The 25,924-nt window shown below is 44.1% G+C and overlaps 1 protein-coding gene across 3 annotated transcripts in view; it reads left to right on the top strand.

Moving 5' to 3' along the window:
* The window catches only part of PLCD1 (phospholipase C delta 1), an 89,702-nt gene that overhangs the window by 27,857 nt on the left and 35,921 nt on the right, over window positions 1–25,924 (top strand). Inside the window, exons 1-2 of one of the 3 annotated variants that reach the window (XM_069958824.1) lie at window positions 9,865–9,993; window positions 21,085–21,249. In XM_069958824.1, the coding sequence (XP_069814925.1) occupies window positions 9,900–9,993; window positions 21,085–21,249 (259 nt within the window). In that variant the 5' untranslated portion in view covers window positions 9,865–9,899. Of the gene's footprint in view, window positions 1–9,864; window positions 9,994–10,015; window positions 10,391–21,084; window positions 21,250–25,924 lie in introns of those variants that run through there. The other 2 variants (XM_069958823.1, XM_069958825.1) reach the window with 2 other exon arrangements.

Below are 25,924 nucleotides of genomic sequence, written 5' to 3'. Positions count from 1 at the left end.
CTTGGCCCTTCACACACATCCTATCCACAGCGGATTTCTTACTGCACATTCGCAGCGAAATCCGCTGCAAGTACTTGCCCATACATTTCAATGGGCTGCCATATAGAGATGAGCGGATTTCCCGAAGTTCGGGTTCGTATGAACCTAAACTATCGGCATCTGACTCCAGTTGTCTGCCGACTCCTTCACGAAATCCGCTCATCTCTACTGACATACTCGCAGCAAGATTGTCATCCAGAAACTCATCGCTGTTAACCCCTGTGGCCCTTAGCATACATTACCTGCTTCTGCTGGCTACGGGGCCTCCCAGTGTCTCCTGGCGGTCAGCCAATCAGTGCGCTGTGGCTGGGCAGCGCACTGATTGGCTTAACCGCCAGGAGGCCCTGAAGCAAGCAGGAGCGCGGACCCGATACAGTATCTTCTGGGGACGTGTGGGGTTAATGGCGCTTAGTTTAACATACTCGCAGCGCGATGACAATCCCACTGTGAGTATATGAGCCCATTGAGGTGAATAGGCAGGTATCCCCACTACCAACTGCAGTGGTAGTTTAAAAAAAAACTGCCATGTGTGATTCCAGCCTAATTCGCAGTGTCTATGGTTTTGTTGCAGAGCATCCGTCATCTCTCCTGACCTTTTTAGAACTTGTATTCCTCGTGAATTAAAAATGTTGGCATCAAGCAACAAGCTTGTACCTCTGCTATCTCAACTTCTACCTGAAATAAAAAATAGTTCTAAGAATCGTGAGCATCTGATATTTGCAGTTATACAGTTAGGGCCCTATTCCACGGGACGATTATCGTTTGGATAATCGTTAACGATTAACGATCTCAAACGACCGCTATTGCGAAAGACCTGAAAACGTTCACTCATTTCCATGGAACGATAATCGTTACTTATGATCGTAATTGCGATCGTTTCTCTTCGCTATTTATTCGCTATTGCGTTCGTATCTATTGAGAACGACCGAACGATGTCTTATTCAATGCGAACGATTTGCGAACGAGCAACGATAAAAATAGGTCCAGGTCTTATTAAACGATCAACGATTTCTCGTTCGGTCGTTAATCGTTAACTGCATTTCAACCGAACGATTATCGTTCAGATTCGAACGATTTAACGATAATCTGAACGATAATCGTCCCGTGGAATAGGGCCCTTACACTGCACTAGAGTAGTGGCCCAGTGTATTATGTAAGTGATAAGAGCAGGGGTAGGAAGCCTTGGCTCTCCAGCTGTTGCAAAATTAAAACTCCCATCATGCCTGGACGGACAGACAGTCCAGGCACAATGGGAGTTGTAGTTTTGCAACAGCTGGAGATTCAAGGTTCTCTACCCTCAGATAAGAGGATTTTCCTAGTGGGATTAGTAAAAAAAAAAAAAGATGTCTAATATCAATGATGCCATATCGCAGTGTATACAGTGAATGCAATGTGAATGGACTTTTGTTTGTTTTTCACCGTATTTATTGGTTTATTTTGCATATGAAAACAAACCAATATTTAGATTTAACATATAAAAACAATCCCAAGCCCTGCTATTAGACTGTAGTGAACTCTGACTGTGACTCAGGAAAATAAGTGCAAAATCTGCAGTGTACAAATGTTACACAATCTCACCACTAGATGTCACTATTTCAATATCATTTGTCAAAAACAACTGGGTTTCCTTCATTATATGCAAATTTGTTCTCCAGAAAGAAGGAAGCAATATTATACTTACAAGTCTCCCCTAAAAGCTATAGTTACAGTAGATGGCCAGTATGAGATTTTTCTTTCTTCTGGAGGATCGTGAATTTGTATACTACTTCTTTTTTTTTTTTCTTTATTGCATAGTATAACTAAAGGGGTAGCTTCCTCTGGATGATGTCCTTGGGGTGTATATGTATATATATATATATATATATATATATATATATATAAATAATATATTAATATAATAATGTGTGTGTGTGTGTGTGTGTGTGTGTGTGTGTGTATATATATATATATGTCTCACAGTTATTGACATAGGTGCCATGTAATTTCTGTGGCTACTGAAGATGAGAGGTGGTATGGGCCTTCTTTTAGAGATAACATCTGATCGACTGATCACTAGATAATGCTGGGAGAATGCTGAGGGCTTTTCTCCCTGAATGGCTATGGGCCCTATTACACCAACAGATAATCTGACAGATTTTTGCAACCAAAGCCAGGAAAAGACTATAAACAGAGAACAGGTCATAAAGGAAAGACTGAGATTTCTCCTCCTTTCAAATCCACTCCTGGCCTTGGCTGTAAAAAGTCAGATATCTGTTGGTGTAATAGGGCCCTACGATCCCACAATGTAAAAATAAAATAATCAAAAGATAATAATGATCACTAATAACGGCCATTATTTGCTCTTATTTATACATTGTGGGAACATAATCAACTCCTGCAAGCTCCATCATAAGCCTGTGCTCACATGTGGTGGTCTTGTTGCAATTCTTCTCACAATTTTCCCGCAATTTTGCAGCAAAATGGTAAGATTGTGTTATTTTATTTGTGGTTTCGCTAAAATCGTGCCGAAAAATTGCGCTATTTTCCCACAATTTGATGCAAAATGGCTGAACAATGTGTGAATACAGCTTCATTCTATGAAATGTGCAGCAAAACTCTTCCAGCTATAGAGATCTGTGTAGGGGTCTGAACACTTAGGGCCACATGTATCATCCGGCGACTGGCTGATTTTCGGCGGAAAGTGCCGATTTGCGTCTTTTTTTAAGCAAAAATGGCGGATTTGCGAATAAAATATTCGCAAATCGGCACTTTCCGCCGAGTACGCCAGGGGGCGGAAAGGGGGCGAAAAAGGGGCGGAGAGTGGGCGGAACGGAGGGCGCGGACTCAGAGTCCGCGCGATTTATCATCCGTTCCGCCAAAATGTACGCCGAAAACCTACTCCAGTCCTCAGCTGGCGTAGGTTTTCGGCGGTGCGCAACGTCGCGCACGGGATTTATGTAGAGGCAGTCCGCCTCTACATAAATCTCCGTAGCGCCGGAGCTGCGGGGGCATTTTTACGTCCGGCGTAAAAAACGCCGGACTTAATAAATGCCTCCCTTAGGCTATGTTCCAACAACGTATGAGACCGGCCGTTCCGTGACCTCGGCCGGGTCACAGAACGGCTGGTCTCTGGCCGGATCATCTTAAGTACCGGCCGGGTGATCTTTCCGGAGAGCTCTGATGCGGCTGGAGCCGCTTGCTTTACTGTGTGAACTGACAGGTCTTTCTGCGGCCGGAATTCACAGAATTCCAGCCGCAGAAAACTGACATGTCAGTTATTTGCGGGGCCGCCCAGATCCCGGTCGGAGCGTATACGATGTGTGTACACTCTGGCCGGGATCCCATTGCTTAATAGGCTGTGTTCCGCTGCACAAAAACCACAGCCGTTGTTGCCATCGGCAACAACAGCCTTAGTTTTACGTAGTGTGAACATAGCCTTATACTGCGTTTACACGAAGCAATAATTCGCCCAATCGATTGTTTAACGATTTTAAGCCAACAATTTGGTTTTTCATAACGATCAGCGTTTAGACGAATAAATCGTTAGGAAAAATCATAAGAATAATCGTTATTGCGATCGTTTTTAAGGTCACTTAAGCCCATCTTTCACATAGGGTGAATCTTTGAAAGACTGTTTACACGAAGTGATCTGCGAATTTTTAGCGGACGACTATTTGACAACCTGTTGAAAGATCAAAATGAACACTTTCTCGCTCGTCGCTTGATCGTTTGCTGTGGAACGATTATCTCTCAAATGTGATCGTTATTGCGAAAATTCAAACGATAATCGTTCCGTGAAGCATAACGGCCTATTTGGCACATCTCTACGTGTAATAATAATGTGCGATTGATGACTGTGTAAAAAAAAATAAAAATAAACCTGATACATTCCTGTCCCCGCTCCCCGGCATCCTTCTTGCTTCTGCCTTCTCCCTGCAGCTGCCACTGGAACTTCAGAGTCAGTGTCTGAATTGACAAGTCACTCAGCCTATCACTTCAGAGACCTGCTCAGAAGTTCCAGTGGTGGCTGCAGGCAGAAGAAGAAAGAAGACACAGACATTGCTAAGGAAATATATACATACATACACAATTACAGCCCTTGCGCATGATAGTCAGGCCATTTAATAGGCTTGAGTGCCAATCTAGCGATCTAGTGATCAGGCTGTGTAATAAGGCCCTTAGATCCTGACTGAAAAACCAAGCTTCAGTTCCTGAGATAGGGGCCGGCTCTTGTGCACCAGACAAGGTCATTAGCATAGTTGGAATTTCGGCATATCTCTGGAACTGGTCCTTGGATTTTCAAAAGCAGGACATCACTGGATTTAGATGGACGGCAACCGTCTGCACATGCTAAAAACTTCCATATTTGCAAGGTTAGTGCTAGTTTCGCTATAAAGTTAACCAAAATTTTTGATGGCAGCAGGATCGCTAACCATCTAATGGGGACTTCCGACAGCCGATGTCGAGAAGAGACATGTTGGATTCAACACTCCCGATCCCTTTTTTATTCCCTGGAGATAAGCGCCACCAGGGTGTCTGGCAGCAGCCTTCTTCCTTCTCCCATTTTCAGAGAACATGTACACACTCCAAACTGATCACATGTGTATAGGGGGGTCGGCGGCCGCCCCATCACACCTCAGATGCCCGTCCCTACGACATGCTAACATGCTAACTATATTCTCTAGGATGGGGGTAACAAATGGATATTCGACACCTTTGTGGAAAACATTACCACGGCAAACACTATGCATGCTTCCATTATGTACAATAGTTAGTCAGTGAACAGCTATGTGCAGCATTATAGATTCTCTGTAGTCACCTTATTGCTATTTTAAGCCATTTGTCACATTGTTGGTAGTCAAAATATTTGGCATAGGGCGTGACTATGGTGCCGGTCCCCCTCGGCACTCCTCGAAGAGGATGATGGGAGAATTGTTAATCACAGTAAATGAAGTTGGTGACACGTCACGTACACACCTGCAGGAAGCACTGTCATCTTATGTATGAAGAACAACTGAACTTGGTTTACCAGGGGTATTCTACCTGGAGCTATTTTTTGTGTTTTCAGCCATGCTGTATATTAACATAGTAAAAAATTGTTTCACCCATTGTGTTTTCTGGAAAAATGCAGGAAAAAAAACAGCCTTTTAAACTAAAATGCATTTTTTAAGTAAGAATAAAGCGGCCAGATTTTAGCTGAAAGTTAATGGGAAACTGGTGGAAAGAAGCTATATAGATTTGTAATTTACTTCTATTTACAAAATCTCCAGTCTTCCAGTACTTATCAGCTGCTGTATGTCCTGATATTGCGTTACTCTTTCACTAGTCTGACACAGTCATGTCTCGGATAGAGATGTCTGCAGAGAGCACTGTGCCAGAATGAAAAAGAAAACACCACTTCCAGCAGGACATACTGGAAGACTGGAGATTTTTAAATAGGAGTAAATTGAAAATCTATATAACTTTCTCACACCAGTTGATTTGAAAGTAAAAAAAAATTGCTGGAGTTCCCCTTTAGGGTATGTTCACACGTACCGGATCCGCAGCAGATTTCTCTCTGTGTATTCGCAGCAATTTCCGCTGCGGATCCCTGCCCAGTAAACTCTATGGGCAGACAAACTCGCAGCAGGATGAACTTCCCGCTGCGAGTTTGTCAGCAGCCCGCCCCCTGGCCACCAGAGCCTATACTTCACCTGGTCCCCGCTCTGGCTTGCTTCAGGGCTACCGGTCTGTTTAAGTCCCACTCAGCCAATCAGTGCACTGCGGCAGGGCAGCGCATTGATTGGCCAAGCGCGACATGCCGAGATCCCCCGAAGAAAGCCGGAGCGGGGACCAGGTGAAGTATAGGCTCCGGCGGCCGGGGGGTTAACGGGGCGGGCTGCGGACAAACTCACAGCGGGATGTAGCGAGTTTGTCTGCCCATAAGTGTACAGGGCAGGGATCCTCAGCGAATCTATTATGTGTGAACGTACCCTTAATAAGGAAATATAAAATGCAGCAATGCCTCTACTTTGTATCAGGTCACTTTGCCTCTACTTTGTACCTTGTCCGTCAGGTCTTTTCTGCTGATGATCACCTCGTATAATAAGACCACTGAGGAGTCCATACACTTTATACTAAAGTGGGTTGAACCTGGGTTTGGGTGGCAGTATAAGGTGCATGAGACTTCCCATTAATGTTGATGTGATGGATTTTTACAGTCCAACCATCATGTTCTAGGAGGGATAAGGGTGTTATTACACAGGCCAATGAAGGCCCGATAATAACTGCTAGATCGGCGCTCGTTTACTGGGCCTATTACACAGCCCGATTATCGTTTAACAAGGGCTGCATGGACATCGTTACCGATATCCTTGCAGCCCTTGCTTAACTTTATACATTACCTGTCCAGGCTGCAGGGCTCCTTTTGCGGTCCTCTTCTCCCCGGGTCCTGCGCACTTCAGCTTCAGAGTGGCCTGTCTCAGCTGACAGGCTGCTCAGCCAATCACTGGCCGCGGCGGTCCCGGCCAGTGATTGGCTGAGCGGCTGGCTGGGAACGCTGCGGCCAAAGATTGGCTGAGCAGCCTGTCAGCTGAGACAGGTCACTCTGAAGCTGAAGTGCGTGGGACCCGGGGAGAAGACCGCAGGAGGAGCCCTGCAGCCTGTATAGGTAATGTATATTGTCAGCCGCCGGCCTATATCAACAATCAACCAGTGAACGTTGTCATTGGCTGATCGATGTATTTATTACAGAGCGATAATCCCTTGCACCATTTCATCGGACCGGGCACCTGACTGTGGGAAGGCGTGAGTGGCTCAGATGAGCCTGGGCATGTTATTGCTTATCCTCTGATTGTTCATTGTAACGGTCTCTAGCTGATCAAACCTGTTATTATACAGTGTTCATTGGTGGAGTATTTTGATGTATTGGTGCTCACTGTCAGATTGTCTCGTCCAGAGTGACAGAATATGGGAGAATGGACAGTGAGTATACCCCTATTGTCTGGCCAGTGGGCTTCAAATTTTGGTCCCCTGATGATCCCAAGAAGGAAGAAACGCGTTGAGACTTTGGTGACCGATATGTGTCACCTTACTGATTTAATTTATTGTTGTTTTCTATTTATTGCAAGGGGTTGACTTTACCAAATATATTAGTCACAGAGAGTTTAGTAGAGTTTTTTTTCTCTCACACTCATTATTCAACCATTTGAGATTTTATGGACTTGTTACTATTTTAATGCATATCTAATAGTATTTTAGTTTTATTTACATGCTACAGTGATGGTTGGTCTTGAATTGCGTGTAAAGCGATAGCATTCTCATCTGTTAATACAGTGATAAGTGTCCCCATAGGGAACACATGAGCGTTCAGCCATCCTGAACCTTCATGTACATGGGGAGGATGGGAGAGATGACCGTTATTGAGGGTATAGTCCATAAAACATAAGACCATGTCTTTGTGACCCAAGTGTCAGGTTTTGGTAACTTGCTAACAAGCCTGGTGCCACTGGAGCACAACAGACAGTCGAGCTTTTATACAGTCTTTGTAGCCCAGGGTATATCTGGAGAGCAGGAAAGGTCCAACCTTTCTGCCGTCCGTGCTAATACTTTCGCAAACGAGAAGGGGGTGGTAGCATATTATGGGCAGTGATCAATAGCTGCCTGATGTTACTGATGTCGCAGCGACATTGGGCAGCTAACGGACATTGCGTTTGGTCGTGCATGCAGTGCCCGCAGCAGTAGTTATCAGCACAGATGGGGGAAGTGGAGCGCTGGAGAGCCTAAAAGGTAGGACCCTTCCTGCTCTCCGGATATCCCCTTTAACTGTGAATTTCTGTAGTTTTGTGTTTGAACGTCCCATGGTGTTAGATACGTCCCTATAGCACACAGGGTGCTGAGGATGAAGGTAAGTTTCTCACCTTGATTCCTGGCAACGTTTTTAGGAACTTTTTAGTTAATTACATATGTAAATGAGGCACTTAGGGTGGTACCCCCGCCCCAGTACACCAAAGTGCACCAATAGGCCCCACCCCTTCTAATAAATATTGGGGCAGTGATATCACTCCGGGGCTCATTGCAGCAGATCGCTGAATATGTATAAATTAGGTGGGCCGGCCAGTGCGGATTGGTGCACTAAGGGTCCAAGCCCCGTCCCAAGTGCGCCAAACCCCTTCATTTTCTTATCTTACATGCTACAAAATTCCTGAAAACCAGTGCCAAGACATTCACCTTCATCCTAACAAATATATCTTATACTTTAAACGTAACTTTTATTGAATAAGACTTTTGACAAGTCACATGCCAAAGGTTTGATCAGTCACTTGGTGTCAAACTGCGGCCCTTCGACTGCTGCAAAACTACAAGTCCCATCATGCCTGGACAGCCAAAACTTCAGCTTTGGCTGTCCAGGCATGATGGGAATTGTAGTTTTAAAACCGCTTGAGGGCCTGGGTTTGACACGTCTGAGAGGTTCTGAGACCCCCATTGATCAGGAAAACAATCTGTCAATCATCTCCATCCAGACGGCTACATAGACTTATGCTGCGTTTACACGGAACGATTATCGTTCAAATTTTCGCAAAAACTATCGCATTGAGCGATAATCGTTCCATGTAAACACAGCAAACGATCAAGCGATGAGTGAAAAATCGCACATTTTGATCTTCTAACATGTTCTTAAATCGTCGTTCGTCGTTCGCTAAAAATTCGCTGATTGCTTTGTGTAAACAGTCTTTCAAAGATTCACCCTATATAAAAGATGGCCTTAAACGATCTTAAAAACAATCGCAATAACGATTTTTCTTACGAATTTTCTAACGATTTATTCGTCTAAACGCTGATCGTTATGAAAACCAAATCGCTGCTACAAAATCGTTAAACGATCGATTGGGTGAAACGTGTAAACGTAGCATAAGGGTCTATTTTACACAAAGATTATCTGACAGATTATCTGCCAAAGATTTGAAGCCAAAGCCAGAAATGGATTTGAAAAGAGGAGAAATCTCAGTTTTCCTTTATGACCTGATCTGTTTATAGTCTGTTCCTGGCTTTTGGCTTCAAATCTTTGGCAGATAATCTTTCTGTGTAAATGAACCCTTTCAATGGAATTTCCTAGCTCGTTCTCCTAATTTGTGGAGGTCGGGGCTTTTATAATGACAGAGCCCATTTAAAGGTTTATCCAGGATCTACAAATCGATGGCTTATCCTCAGGAGGTCCAACTCCTAACTAGCACCCCACCCCATTGGCTGTTTGGAGGGGCTCCGGCACTTGTAAGAGTACCACAACCTCATCAATATTTGTTTACAGTGGACTTGTCCGAAGCTTAATGGGGGGGTAAAACAACGCCCGTGGCTAGATGGGGTTTTACTACTGAATACAATTGGTTAAAGGGGTACTCTATTGAAAATCTTCTAAAAAATCAATTGGAGTTAGAAAGTTATATAGATCTGTACTTTACTTTTATCTAAAATTATCAAATCTTCGAGTACTTATTAGCTGCTGTATGCCCTGCAGGAAGTGGTGTATTCTTTCCAGTGCTCTCTGCTGCCTCCTCTGTCTGTGACAAGAACGTCTAGAGCAGGAGAGGTTTTCTATGAGGATTTGTTACTGCTCTGAAGTGGACAGTTCCTGTCATGGACAGAGGTGGCAGCAGAGAGCACTGGAAAGAATACAGCACTTCCTGCACGGCATTCAGTATCTGATAAGTACTGGAAGACTGGAGATTTCCCTTTTCAAGCTCTCATATGGCTGTGTGGATGGAAAAATAAAATGCTAAAACACAATTGGCACAGTCCACAGCAGAGACCGCAATGGTAATTCAATGCAGTTGCTATGGGTAACCACCATTCTAGCCTGTATTACGGTGTGTCCCTCCAGCTGTTGCGAAACTACATCTCCCAGCATGCCCAGCAGCTATACACTATCAGTGCATGATGGAAGTTGTAGTTCAGCAACAGCTGGAGAGCCGCAGCTTGGAGGACAGTGCTGTGCAGCCGGTGGGTGATGTGGCGTGTTCCAGGGCACAGCTGGGGGTCCGTTACACTGTGCCCTCTCCGCCCCGTCACCTCAGGTGCCCGCACCCCTCACACTATTCCTGCTTTTCCTCCACTTTGTGGCGTTTCCTCCTCGCTGCCCCCCTCCCCGTCCTCCTCCTCCTCCTCCCGGCCCGCACACCCCTCCCACCTCCTCCTCTATGGACTCTCCCGTCTCCTCGTAGGCTTCTAGTAGTAGTCAGTGGTGGGTGACAGCAGAGCAGAGGGGGGGTCTCCCGGGCTGATGTTGCGGGGTTCAGCATGCAGTGTATCGGCAGAAGACCCGCCCGGACCAAGTCCCAGGAGCAGATCCTTGAGGAGAACAGCCGGAGAGTGACCCAGATGAACAGCACCCGGCTGGGTAGGAGACGCCTTCCCTCCTGTCTGCTTATTGCGGTTCTCTTAGGACCCTGTTCACACCTAGGAGCCGCTTGCCTGTAGCTGTCACTACTGTTTCCTAGGAGTTCCTCCTGTTGCGTGTAGGTCTGATTCTCCAGCTGTGCTGAAACTACACATCCCAGCATGCTCCAGTATGAAGAGGCAGGGATAGCATGCTGGGAATTGTAGTTCCTCAACAACTGGATAGCCACAGGTTGGAAAGTAGTCAGGTTCTAGTTATATCCATGGACTGTGACCACTAAGCATCCACCCCCTGCAGCTGACCCCATAGTCACTATTATAACTGGTATTATACCATCTCTGCCAATCAGGACGCACCATAGAAGTGAATGGGACCAGTTGTGGGATTGACCTGATCACCAGTCACTTCTAATGGGCAGTTGTGTTAAAGTGTGCGTCTCCATGCGGCAGGTGCATTGGGTGGCACATACATGGACCACCTCAGAAATAGCTGGTGGGTGGTCATAACACTCTGTGGGAGTCAGTGGAAAGGCTGGCAGACTACAACAGAAATTTTACACAAATTCTATCACTTTTTTCAGGAGGGGAGTAAGTTTTGCAAATAGAATCTCACTGCCATTGGGCAGTGTGATATATGGCGGGTACAGTCATATGGATCAGGCATTAGGATGGGCACCAGGCATTGTGAAATGTGGCAGGTGCAGTGCATCGGGCACTGGGATGGGCACCGGGCCGGGTGATGTACAGTATAGCGGATCCAGTGATATACATTGGGCACTGGGCAAAGTGATATGTGACGAATGCAGTGATAAGCATCGGGTACTGGGATGGGCATTGGACAGTGTGATGTGTGACTGGTGCAGTGATATGTATCGGGCACTGGGATGGGCATCGTACAGTGATGGGCATTGGGCACTAGTATGGGCACCGGGCAGTGTGGCGGGTGCAGTAATATGCATCGGGCACTGGGATGGGCATCTGGCAGTGTGGCAGGGGCAGTGATATGCATCGGGCACTGGGATGGGCACTGGGCAGTATGATGTGTGGCAGGGGTACAGTTATATGCATCGGGCACTGGGCAGTATGATGTGTGGCAGGGGTACAGTTATATGCACCGGGCACTGGGATGGGCACCGGGCAGTGTGACAGGTGCAGTGATATGCATTGGCCCTGGGATGGGCATCGGGCAGTATGATGTGTGGCAGGGGTACAGTTATATGCATCGGGCACTGGGATGGGCACCGGGCAGTGTGGCAGGTGCAGTGATATGCATTGGCCCTGGGATGGGCATCAGGCAGTATGATGTGTGGCAGGGGTACAGTTATATGCATCGGGCACTGGGATGGGCATCGGGCAGTATGATGTGTGGCAGGGGTACAGTTATATGCGTCAGGCACTGGGCAGTATGATGTGTGGCAGGGGTACAGTTATATGCATCGGGCACTGGGATGGGCATCGGGCAGTATGATGTGTGGCAGGGGTACAGTTATATGTGTCGGGCACTGGGATGGGTAGTGGAGTGGTCTGAGCTTTATTACTATACATCAGGGTCTTTTCCCCTTTGTGCCCAGAGACATAACTTTAAGCTCTTTGGCTCCCGTGCAAATTCTGCCAGGTGCCATTTGTAATTATGTGTCGTCTTATGTGGCGACAGGTGATTGGCACCACCCTCAGCTAGGGGGCACCTGCTACCTCCATAGCTGCTTCCCTGTATGTACTGTGTATTCTCTCCTGCATGTTACACACTTACTCTATGATGTATTGCCCCTGTATACCTGTACATGGACATATCACAGCCTGTCATAGCGGGCCTATTAATTCAGCTAATACAATGTATTTTTCACATCACATTTTGCTGACGTGTTGGCGGTATATGTGAGAAACCTGCCATAGAGACTGAGTTATACCGCAGTGTGCTCCTAGCAGACCCTTTAAGTGCAATGATCGCTCTTTTAAGTCTCATGTAAACTCAGGGAGATAATTAGCCATAGCAACCAATAGGAGCTCAGCTTTCATTTCTTAATAAGCTCTGGTAAAATGAAAGCTGATCTGTGATTGGTTGCTATGAACAACAAAGCCAGCTTTGCTATTAGATAATTTTTGCCTATCTCCGCCATAGACTACATTCAGTCCATTAAACTCAATGGGGGAGATTTATCAAGCAGTCCTACAGTGGGATTGTCCTTTGTTGCCCATAGCGACCAGTCACAGCTAGCAAATACTCATAAGCTCTGGTAAAATGAAAGCTGAGCTGTGATTGGTTGATATGGACATTAAACATTCCTACTTTAAGACTGCTTTAATTCCCGCCTATACATTGATGAATCAGTTTGACAGGTTGCTGATGAATACCAACATTATGTGTGCAAAACATGGTGTGAATGAGGCCTAACCAATATGCCGGTGATAACTAATGGTCACCTCTAAAGGAATGTTTTCCGTGTGTTGGATGATTTAGAGGAAGAGCCCATCACTATCCTATCACATTCATATACTATCAATAACTGAGGGAGAGTTATGCTACGTTTACACGGAACGATTATCGTTGGTATTTGCACGATACCGATTGAATTCGAACGATAATCGTACGTGTAAAAGCAGCGAACGATCAAGCGACGAGCGAGAAATCGTTCATTTTGATCTTACAACATGTTCTTAAATCGTCGTTCGCAAAAAATTCGCAGATCGTTCCGTGTAAACAGTCGTTCACCGATTTAACCTATGTGCGAGATAGGCTTAAGCGATTGCAAAACGATTTTTCCATACGATATATCTTTCTGTCTAGACGTTATAACGTTATAAAACAAAATTGTTACTTCGAAATCGTTAATCATACGATCGGGCGAATTATCGCTAAACCCAGCATTAGCCAGTATCCATTTTGACTGATATCTAATTTTTTCCCCCCAATGATTTAGTTGTTGTATTAGAGGGGCAGAATAAGATGTTACCAATTTCAGAGGGGTGCCTACTACTTTGTATCTGCAGCTGTCCGTGCACCACAGACTGATATCTACGGCTGTTTTTCCACATATGCATTCAGAGCGCAATCTGAACATTGTGGCCGTACTCCCAGCAACATTGTGCGGCTATTTAGGGTTACTCCAGCTGGGGGGCACTTTTTCGCTGGGACCGGGGAGGAGGTGGCTGAGGGAAACGACGTCCACTCACCTCCCTGGTTCCAGCGGGGACGGTGACGTCTCAGGTCCGCTCAGCCAGTCCGTGACAGAGGCGGGATCTGAGCGGACTTGAAACGGATCCCGCCTCCTTCACTGACTGGCTGAGTGGACCTGAGACATCACGTCTCGGGCCCGTGTCAGACACCAGGAAGCGGCCGGGGACCGGAGCGCCGCGATGAGGGACCCACTGCTGCAACCACGGAGGTGAGTGGATCTCTTTTCTCTCAGCCACCTCCTCCCCGGTCCCAGCGAAAAAGTGCCCCCCCCCCCGCTGGAGTACCCCTTTAGGAAAGAATTTGGATCGCTTTAATTCATTTTGTCTGTATATATGGACGCATACGGACCAGACTTCGTAACTCCTGGCATCATCAATTATGATGATGCCATAAGCTCCGAAATAGTTGACTCTTCATGCCACTGTACTGACACATCCCTGTACACTAATCAGAAGTATGAGAGCGTTTCACTGCAATATCTCCCGGTGACTCCATTATAAGTCTATGGGGCCACTGGATGGAGATGATTGACAGCAGGCAAATGAAGTGCTGCTGATTGCACCTAACATTTAATGTATAAGAAGTCAGTGTCATGCCCCGTCCCATTGTTGTAGGGGATATAAGGTGCCAACAGAGGTGCCTGGCAGTAGCTTTCTCCCTAAACTTTAACTAGGGAGATCAAAAGAGCTACATGGGCCAATGGCGACTTCCCTGTGATTGTAAACTACGCCATTTAACCCTTTTAGTTAATATATAACTGTATAACACCAAATTAACACAGTAATAAAAAGCTGTGGATGATATTTTCCAGTATTTAAACAATCATTTATTGGTTTTCTTGCAAGTCCCGGTGAACTGTGTGAATATATTCCTGCATTGCCCTACTCTTTATAGCCTGGGGCTTTGTTAGGACTGGGGACTAGTTGCTCAATAATAAATGGAGTGTTCCAGTTTCTTACCCTGAGGCCTTGTATTAGCACCCAGGCTTCTTTATTTCAGGATCTTAGGCCAAGCATCTGTTGCTGTGCACTTTTTTTTTTTTTTTTCAAGGATTGTGTCTGTGAACATAGCATTTAAGCCTACAACATACAGTGGTGTTCCTAGTCCCCTGACTGCCATTGTAAAAACCATATGGCACAATTTACATTTTTAATTCCGTAATCCTCTGTATAGCGGTATACTGTGGTATTGTGCAGATTCCCATACCTTGCAGTGGAAATAAAGGTATGCTGGTGTACATGAGCCTGATGGGTGTATGAAGCCCTATGATGTATACAGTGTATATGCATTGTGCTGATATGGAATATGGTGACAACAGCCAACAGATCCAGGCTGATGTTAGGCTGGGTTCACACTGCGTTTTTGCAATCCGTTTTTTTGTTGTTGTTGTTGTTGCAAAAAAATGGAGGAAAAAAAAAATGATGCACTTGAGTACTTTTTTTTAACGGACACAAAAATGAGGTTGACTACCTTTTTGTGTCCGTAAAAAAAAAAAAACGGGTCCGTTTTGATCTTAGGAGAATATTGGCTAATCCTGGTGGTTTTGGAAGGGCTGAGTTTGTATGGGAGTGTCTTAGCCTTAGGGTCAACAGCGGGTGTTGGAGAAATTAGAATTGGGCGTGATAGCTGTCCTTATGCCTGATCCTTTGTTTTCATTGAGGATAAGCTACGGCTAGAGGGGTCTCACAGCAAAATATTCCCCCCTCCCCATTGAGGACACTTGCAACTTGGTTAAACTTTTCTGTGAGGCGACTGTGGGTGTCTGCAGCTGATCTAAGATGCCTTCCTAGCCTCTTATTTCTGACCGTGAGTAATGATGTGGACAATACACGTGAAGCCCACACAATCCCTTGAACACTTGTTCTTCAGGTTTTGCATTGTTCCATTGTTGTCCCTATAAGTCATTTATCTCCTCCACGAGGTCTGCTCAGTCTTGCTTAGAGGTGTAAATGTCAGGTTAACCATACAACAGGTAGGTATAATAATCTTATATTCAGTTTCCAGGAGGTTTGCACATTTGTGTATCAATAATTGTTGGCATGGCTAGGACAATGCAGGACCCTCCGGATGGAAATGCCCATAAAAACAAGAGACCGGAACAAACTAAGAGCTCATACGTTCTACAGACCAAGAATGCTAGAAGATAAAACTGAGGATGAGAGTCGGCACAGCTAATGATTGCTGGGACCCCAGTCATTACCTGTAATCTGCAAGGAAACCAGGTGTACTCAGTTTCCCTGCACTGCAACAACAGGGCAAATTAAAGGGGAACTCTGGAGTAAAAGTAGTCAACTGGTGTCAGACAGTAATGCTGAGTTTACACGGAACGATTATCGTTCGAATTTTCGCAGTAACGATCACATTTGAGCTATAATCGTTCCGTGTAAACACATCAAGCGACAAGCGAGAAATTGTTCATTTTTATCTTTCAACATGTTCTCAAATCGTCGTTCGCTAAAAATTTGCAGATCCCTTCATGTAAACATTATACAGACTTGTGAATTACTTCTTTAAAAAAAAAAAGTGGTTTATTCTTTCCATGGTGCTCTTTGCTGATCTGAACTGTCCAGATCTGTAGCAAATCCCCATAGAAAACCCCTCCTGCTCCTTTTTCTGACAGGGACAGGGGTGGCAGCTGAGAACTTTGTGTCGGACTGGAAAGAATGCAGCCTTTTTTGCAGGACATACAGTAGCTGATATGTACTGGAAGGCTTGAGATTACAAATCTATATAACTTACTGATACCAGTTGATTTTAAAAAGAAAGAAAAATGTTTTTTGGGGGAATTGGGTGAGTATGTGTTTTTTGGTTTTTTTTTGTATTCTGAGACATTTTTAAGTGGTGTTCTCTTTATTAAGAATTAGCAATAGGTATGTTACAATAGATGGGGAACATTAAATTTGTTGCGACAGAATTTACAGATCCTGTAATCTAGTGTCCTTACCTAGACAGCTCCTAGGTTTCAGCCACATTGTGTGAACAAAACTTTCTTCTCCAGTACAATTTAACTATATCATTTGTTACTGCGGCTGAAATATATGAATCAGTAGCAGTGAAGGTAACCTGCGGCCTGTGCAACAAACTCCTCACTGTAGTGAACTATCAAATATAGTGTGCAGAATGAATCTGAAGTGAATAGAGCAGGGCTACAATACCAGACGCAGTACCTAGACAGGAGTGGCACTTTTTCTTGAAGAAATTGTCATGCCTTTTTAATTTCTTAGAAAATCCTATAAGGCCTCTTACCCACAGTTCCTAGCTGAAGGGTTGGACCTCCAGGCTGTCAGTGCTGAGGTCCTGCAGTACATGATTGCTCAGCTGACTCGGCCACATCTGGAACATTTCTAAAAGTTTATTTGAAGTTATACGATCTCTTCTTATAAGTTACCGTACATTATGGTTTATTAGAAAATGTTACATGATCTCTTTTTATTATTTACCAACATATCCTATATGGTTTATTACTAAGGAAAATATAGGATCTCTTATTATGGGTTGTGCTTTGTTAGTAAATAAGTTATAACAATCAAATCTAATTTTGTTTGTAAGCAAAATCCTTTCTGTCTGCTGGTGATAGGGTAGAACACTGTCAGATCTGTAAAGCATTTACATTCCTGAGGAGCCTCAGATGATAGTTGTATTTCTTTTTGTATGTTCAGGGTGGAAAACGTCTGCACTTAAAGGAGATTTTTAATATTTGTCAGCCGGCAGAGGCAGGGGGGAACATAATAAACAATCACTACTCACCTCTCCCCGTGCCTCTGCAGTGCTCACTTACCACTCCAGAACCCTCGCCAGGCTTCGGGATCTCTATCGGCTGAATGTCTTGACCCGGTTGATGGACTGCTTGCTCTGCCAGTCAGTGATGGCTGATGGGGCAATCCATTACCTGGATTGGGTATTTTGTGACACCATCGGAACTTGAGGGAGAAAATGCCTTCTGGTGGGGGTCCAGGAGCCTGTGGGGAGAGGTAAGTAGTGATTGTTTGCCCCCTGTCGGCTGACACGTTTAAAAAATCGCTGGACGTCTTCTGTTATGCTCAGCCAAAGGGCCGGCATGAGGGAGGGCTGGAGCAGTCAGGCCGGACTCCTGAAGATGTCGTGATCGTCCCAAGATGGCAACCGGGGTTGACAGTGATTCCGTGAGTATACTGTATCACACTTCCACGTCCATGGTCGGGGGGGGGGGGGGGAGGACATGGGGAAGGGGGCCATTCACTTAAATAACACACATTACAATGTTGTATAACTTTGTAATGTGTGTTATTTAGTGAAAAAATGTTTTACACCGCACTACCCCTTTAACTCCTTCTGATTGTAGTGAATTTTCAATGTATTCTGGTAGAAAAACATAGCATTGATAATACTCATGCACAGCATATTTCTTATTGGATAGTTGCAATAACTCCCATTTATTAATTAGATTAAAGGGGTAGTCCTGTCATATAAAGTTACTGCAGATCTCTAGGATGCTTTATCATCTCTGGGAAACCTGTCAAGAACTGATGATAAACGATCGTAAACAAAATTGTTTACCGTTAACCTGAAATTGTTCACCTTCTTACACATGGCCATAATGGTTTGGGTGCGTTTACACAGATTTATCTGACAGATTTTGGAAGCCAAAGCCAGAAATGGATTTAAAAAGAGGATGTATCCCAGTCTTTCCTTTATGACCTTATCGCTGTTTATAGTCTGTTCCTGGCTTTGGCTTCAAAGATCTGTCAGATAATCTGTCTGTGTAAACGCACCATTATGCTAAGTTTACACGAGGCGATTATTGGGCCGATCGTACGATTAACGACTTCGAAGTAACAATTTTTTTTATAACGATCAGCGTTTAGGCGGTACGATATATCGTACGGAAAAATTGTTTTGCGATCGTGCGCCCGTAGCCCGGCCTGCCTCCACCCCCCCCCCCCCGCTCAACTGCAGCCCCCTGCGCCGCCCCGATCGCTGCCGTTGCGGGCGGGCGTACGATCGCAAAACGATTTTTCCGTACGATATATCGTACCGTCTAAACGCTGATCGTTATAAAAAAAAAATCATTACTTCGAAATCGTTAATCGTACGATCGGGCCAATGATCGCGTAAACTTAGCATTAGTTACAATAGTTAGTACGATCATTACTACGATCGTTTATTGATCTCAGCAAAAGAAGAAACGAAGTGCAATTACACTGAACGTTTGTGTGTTGTTGATCGTTGTTTTAGATCTGATCATTCACTAAACGATTTTTCGATCTATGCCTGCAATTACACAGGATGATTATCATTTAAATTTGAACGATATAATGAACGCTATTCGCCCTGTGTAATAGGGCCCTAACACTGCAGTCCAATCAATTCGGAAGATCACTGGGGGTAAATCGACATTAGGTTTACTGTCTGTGTATAGGAACCCTGTCATAAGTGATATATAATGCTCCTAATAAGTCGCATACTACATGTACATAAGTAGTAAAGAAAAAAAAAATTGTGTCACTGTACGTGCATGTAGTATTTCTAGGATTATATCACAGCTGCCTGTGACTGTAAGTAGAGCGATAGATATCATGACGTGTCACCGAGGCCTCCTGCCCTAGTTCTGGCTCAGTATCATCCGGCCGCGGGCTATATGCAATGTGGCAGTGCCATTAAAGCAGCAGGACACGAACATGGAAAGAATTCCAGAAGCATTAGCTCAGAGAAGGAGACAGCATGGACAACCACTCGAGCTCCAAACAAGCTGCATAAACTTATATTGAGGTTAATGTTTGGGAGTGACTTGTGGCCAAAAATCCAACACAGTTGTAAATGGGTCTTTACTGTCATGCTGCAAGTTGCTGCACGACCCCATTGACAGTGATTTATGTCACATGGCCATGTAGCCCTAGCCTTTTTGCCTGACCTTACATACCTTCATTGTCCATTGATGGAGGTGTCACTCACTATAAATGGTGCATGCATTCCACTTCTTCAGTAACATTTATCTGCAGAATCCAGTTCCTAATTTGGATTTATTTTGTATGCAACATTATATGCATTACTGTTTAAGGGTATGTCCACACTACGGAATCCCGGAATGCACATTTCCGCTGGTCCCATAGGAGACGGGTTGATTCTTTAGGCAGACGGCGGAATCTGCCAAACCATAGAATGAAGCCCATGGGACTGGTGGAGGTGCATGTGGCCGCGAGCGGGGATGAGCTGTGAAATCCCTGGCGGGTAATTGGTGTGGACATACCCAAAGGGAGTGAAAAGCTGATATATAGTGTACTGGAGGCAAAGGCCACACCTGTAAAGCCTTTAGGTACCATTGGCAGTGACCAGGTCCACACCTACTATAACTTTTACCCCTCTCTTTATAAACCATGGGCCAGGTTGACATCTGTAATAACTTTTACCCATCTCTACATAAACTATGGACCCGAACCACACCTATAACCATCTCCGCATGTACTGCTGGCCGCACCTCATACCTTCCATGATCTTGTTGCTGAACTCTCCCTAGAGCTGGAAAAAAAATCTGTTATGGTTCAGTAGTTCCCCGTAGTTGTTGAGATTTCAGGATGTTGCTTATATACTGAGGGTGCGGTAACTGGATCTGTCAGAGGTTAACTATTGTGAGGGACTGAATGGGCTGTAGAGCCGGATGCAGTTATCCTTTTCCTATAGAGACTCAAGGCAGGTGTGTTACAGAGCAGCATTATACCTGCCCTCTAGTATATAAAGGTTGAAAGTTCATACATATCCTATAGTGAATAGACAAATTGTAACAAACTGCAGTCCTATATGTAGTATGGGTTTAAACATGGCAGTCTTCAAAAATCCCAAGTCTTCCAGTACTTTTGAACTGCTGTATGTCCTGCAGAAAGTGGTGATTTCTTCTCAGTCTGAGAAACTGCTCTCTGCTGCCACCTCAGTCCATAGCAGGAGAGGTTCCCTATGGGAATTTGCTACTGCTCTTGGCAGTTCCTGTTATGGACAGAGGTGGCAGCAGAGAGCACCATGCCTGACTGTAAAAAATACACCACTTCTTTTACAGCATTGCAAACTCTTTCTGGTATTGGAATCCACTTTGGATTTTACCTGTGCAACACTGCGTCATTTCCTCAATTTGAGAAATATTCCCCAACAGTACACTTCCAATTCCATTCTATAGGAGAGTTTTCTAAACATGCTGTATGACCTGTGCAGGGGGCATTGTGTAGGAAGAGGTGGGAAGGCTGAGCTCTGGCCATGACCTATTGTGAATAGCCTAATCCTGTCTTATCTATGTACCGCTGTTGCCTCTTTGTGTTCTGATTACAGAATTTAAGGTTTCTGGCTGGATTGTTTTCAGGGTGCAGAACCTTTGACTGGCATATAGGTTACTTTGTTATATTTCTTGATGACGGTGTTTGTACAACCTCTATGGTAGTAGAATACCTGCACAGATTTATTGTAAAACTCTAATGCTAATGTTTAGCTGTATAACTCTATTACATCTATCCATTGTATAGTTTCATTGATCATGTAAAATATTCCTTCTTCCCCAGGTTTACAAGATGATGAGGATCTGAAGTTTCTTCTCAAGGGAAGTCCACTGTCTAAAGTTAAATCAGCTTCATGGAAACGATTAAGATTTTACAAGTTACAGGAGGACTGCAAGACTGTATGGCACGACTCTAAGAAGATTTTGAGGTCCCCAGATGCACAAATGTGTGAGTAGATGAGCAGAAAACATTCATTTGTAATACAGTCATACAGTGAGGGCAGCTATCTATATATAGAACCATGGATACATTTAACACTAACTAGGATAGCTTCTCATTCATTAAGATGAAGATCAACTAGGTGTACATAGATGCCGCCTACTGTTTTCTATCTGGATGGTCTTGTTATGTTTAGGTACCCTGGTGGGAAGAGCTAAGAGGGGAATAAAGGTATCATTGGAACTTGGGTGCTGAGCATGACCACTCCACACCCAACAGGACAGGAAAAACCTCCAATCCTGATGAATAAATTCCTTACATGCTGCAGTCAAATTGTAATGGCATATAAGGAGTTTAGCTTGTTTACCTATTTGGCTTTCCAGAAAAAACATTCACCAGTTGCTGAGTAGCCAGAAGCCAGAGGCCTTGTAAAAGCAGAATAATGAAAGGTGAAAAACAAAGTTTCATAAATGTAATAAACTACATCTATTTAGTATCACCATTGTTTATAGGCCCACAATATACAGCTATATTCTTATTTTTTACAGTGAATGTTGTAAAAAAAAAATTAATAAATCAAACTGCTGTATTTTTCTAAGGTACGGATAAAAAAACACAATCAAAAAGTCATACATACAGTATAGGGATGGTCCGAACTGAGTTCGGTTCGGGTTTGTACGAACCCGAACCCTCGGTAATGATTCCCGCTGTCTGCCCGCTCCGTGGGCGGGCGGATCCAGCGGGAGGACCGCCTGGAAAACTGGGATACAGCCATAGCCATAGGCTGTATCCCAGTTTTCCAGGCGTTCCTCCCGCTGTATCTGCCCGCTCCACGGAGAGGGCAGACAGCGGGAATCTGATGCCGAGCGTTCGGGTTCATACGAACCCGAACCTCGACAGGTTCGGACCATCCCTAATACAGTGTTTACCTGAAAATGATACTAATGAAAACTTCAGTTTGGTTACTAAGGAGTTAATGTAAAAACAAACAAGAAACAAAACACATTTACACATTGAAATAAAATCCTTAGATTTGCAGATGTGTTCTGTGTTTTGTTACCTGATACTTGCCTTGTATGGCTTTATGGTTAGTATGTTTTTATGTTAATACCTATGTTTGTATGGTTAGTATGTTTCTATGTTAATACCTATGTTTGTATGGTTAGTATGTTTCTCTGTTAATACCTATGTTTGTATGGTTAGTATGTTTTATATATCCGAAGTCTAGCCTGTGTCTAGTAAACTCCTTTTGCTCTGAGGCTTTTTGAGCTTGTTGCCTTTAAAGCGGCAGTCCACAAGCTGATTCTTCCACCACCGACAATTTACAGCTCTGGTCCTCTGATTTTGTGGCTTGCGATCTATCCAGAACATGTTATTTGAGCTTCTGAAACATATGAACCTTCAGTTTTCCGAGAGAGAAAAACTTTCACGTTTCTAATCTGCTGACGTATCAATGATTCCCTGGCATTCAGAGAAACTCCATTTTCTGAGTGTGTGGGCTGCTTATACCGGACTCCATACCAAAACCTGCACATGCACTGACATGACAAACTATGCAGCAGCAATCCCTATGTGTGCAATGTGTATTGTGGTCAGGTATGCCAATAAATACTTTTTAGTTACTTCTTAACAGATTTAGTGAGAATCAGATGCATAGTTACTATTCAAATATGCTTGGAAAAAATTGCTTTTTATTATTTTTTTTTCCCTTCCATCCTCCCACAATGCATTGCATAGTTGGAAAAGTTTGTCAGATTTGTGTTACTTCCCTCAGATAGAGCTTGTAGTATTTGGATCTCTAATCTGCTTAGTGCATGACCGAGGCGAGTTCTTCATCCCATATGTGCTCAGAAGTGGTTTATGAAAACGTCTGTACACTTACAGTAGGGATCCCATGTGACCCTCAGTATTGTGCTGGAAGCAGACTGGAAGGCTACAGCATGACAATATGATAATAAAAGGCACCCAAAGCAGCGGAGGACACTTGTGTGATAACACGTTATGTAGACGGGGCATAGTCATGCTGCACCAGCACTGTAAACAGACCTTCAGATCCAGCCAGAAGCTTTTCATGTGACAGCTTTTATTTGCACAGTATGGCGGTTTTAGGGTAAAACATATATATTCATGTCAGTAGAACTTCTATGTATTGTATTTAATAAAGAGTTACTGCAGGATACAGAATACGTTGGGCAGCAGCCAGGTCTCGCTCTGTTCCATCTGTGTAGAGTGGAAAGTCCTGAGCTGTATATTACCTTTTAACTCTGTACTGTCATTGTACTGTTTAACCCCTTAAGGACAGAGCCTGAAATGGCCTTAATGACAGAGACAAATTTTATGAATATGACCAGTGTCACTTTAGTCATTAATAACTTCGGGATGCTTTTACCTATCCGGCTGATTCTGAGATTGTTTTCTCGTGACATATTGTACTTTACATTTCTGGTAAATTGGAGTCGATACTCATAACAAATCTTTATGAAAAAAACCCAAATAAGGTGAAAAAATGTGAAAAAATGCATTTTTCCAACTTTGAAACTTCTTTGCGTATACAGAAAGTGGTTATACCACATAAATTATATATTAAATAGCATTAGCAACATGTCTACTTTATGTTGGCGGCATTTATTAAACTATCTTTCATTTTTTTTAGACGATAGGAAGCTTAAAACATTAGCAGCAAATTTCCAAATTTTCAGTAAAATTTCAAAATCAGATATTTTTAGGGACCTGTTCAGGTTTAAAGTGTATTTGAGGGGCCTGTATGTTAGAAAGCCCCACAAAGCACCCCATTTCAGAAACTGCACCCCCCAAACTCTGCAAAAGCACATCCAGAAAGTGTTTAAACCCTTTAGGGGAGTCACAGAAATAAAAGCCAAGTGTGTAAGGAATTTGAAAATTTTAATTTTCTGTGCAGAGATTTTATTGTAATCCAATATTTTTCATAATTATAAACCTACTACCAGAGAAATGCACCCCAATAATTATTGCCCCGTTTCTGCAGTTTATAGAAATACCCCATATGTGGCCCTATTGCGCTATTTGACGCAACCACAAGCCTCAGATATAAGGGAGCGCCTAGTGATTTTCAACGCCTCCGTTATATTTGGTCATTTTTGACTGTACCACTTCAGGTTGGCAGAGGCTCTGGGGTGTCAAAACCTAAAAAACACCCCTAAAGGGACACCATTTAGAAAACTACACCCCTCAAGGAATGTAACAAGGGGTGCGGTGAGGATCTGGACCCCACAGGTGCTTCACAGATTTTCCGAACAATATGGCGTGAAAAAAGAAAAATTTATTTTTTACACTAAAACGTTGTTCTAGCCTTCAATTTTTCATTTTCTTAAAGGGATAAGAGGCAAAAAAAGACAAAAAATGTGTAGCGCAGTTTCTCCCGAGTACAGAAATACCCCACATGTGGCGATAGAGTGCCAAGGGGGCGCAGGACGAGCCTCCAAAGGGAAGGAGCGCCAATTGGCTTTTGGAAGCTGAATTTCACTGAAAAGGATTTCAAGGGCCATGTCGCATTTACAGAGCCCTCGTGCTGCCAAAACACTGGAAACCCCCCACAAGTGATTCCATTCTGGAAACTACACCCCTCAAGGAATCTAACAAGGGGTGCAGTGAGCATATGGACCCCACTGGTGACGGGCACAAATGTGGAACAATGTGACGTGAAAGGGAAAAATTTCATTTTTTCACTTTCATGGCACAAATGTGCCCGTCATCAAGGGGTCCATATCCTCACTGCACCCCTTGTTAGATTCCTTGAGGGGTGCAGTTTCCAGAATGGGGTCACTTGTGGGGGGTTTCCAGTGTTTTGGCAGCAGGAGGGCTCTGTAAATGTGACATGGCGTTCATCATCCATTCTAGCCAAATCCAACCTCCAAAATCCAAATGGCGCTCCTTCCCTTCGGAGGCTTGCCCTGCGCCCACATGGCGCTTTATGTCCACATGTGGGGTATTTACGGACTCGGGGGAAATTGCTCTACACATATTGTGTGTTTTTTTCTCTTTTAACCCCTTGTGAAAATGATAAATTCAAGGCTAAACCAACATTATAGTGTAAAAAATGTAATATTTCATTTTCACGCCACATTGTTCCACATTTGTGCCCGTCACCAGTGGGGTCCATATGCTCACTACACCCCTTGTTACATTCCCTGAGGGGTGTAGTTTCCATAATGGGGTCACTTGTGGGGGGTTTCAACTGTCTTGGCAACACAGAGGCCTTTTGAATGCAACATGGCCCCTCAAAATCCATTCCATCCAAATCCAGCCTTCAAAAACGAAATGGTGCTCGTTCCCTTCGGAGGCTTGCCCTGCACCCGCATGGCGCTTTATGTCCACATGTGGGGTATTTACGGACTCGGGGGAAATTGCGCTACACATTTAGTTTTTTTTCTCCTCTTTTAACCCCTTGTGAAAATGATATATTCAAGGCTAAACCAACATTATAGTGTAAAAAATGTAATACTTCATTTTCACGCCACATTGTTCCACATTTGTGTCCGTCACCCGTGGGGTCCATATGCTCACTACACCCCTTGTTACATTCCTTGAGGGGTGCAGTTTCCATAATGGGGTCACTTGTGGGGGGTTTCAACTGTCTTGGCAACACAGGGGCCTTTTGAATGCAACATGGCCCCTCGAAATCCATTCCATCCAAATCCAGCCTTCA

This window comes from Dendropsophus ebraccatus, chromosome 2 (genome assembly GCF_027789765.1).
Source record: "Dendropsophus ebraccatus isolate aDenEbr1 chromosome 2, aDenEbr1.pat, whole genome shotgun sequence".
Lineage (NCBI taxonomy): Eukaryota > Metazoa > Chordata > Amphibia > Anura > Hylidae > Dendropsophus > Dendropsophus ebraccatus.
The sequence above is the reverse complement of the archived record's forward strand: the minus strand, read 5'-3'. Positions and strand labels throughout refer to the sequence as shown.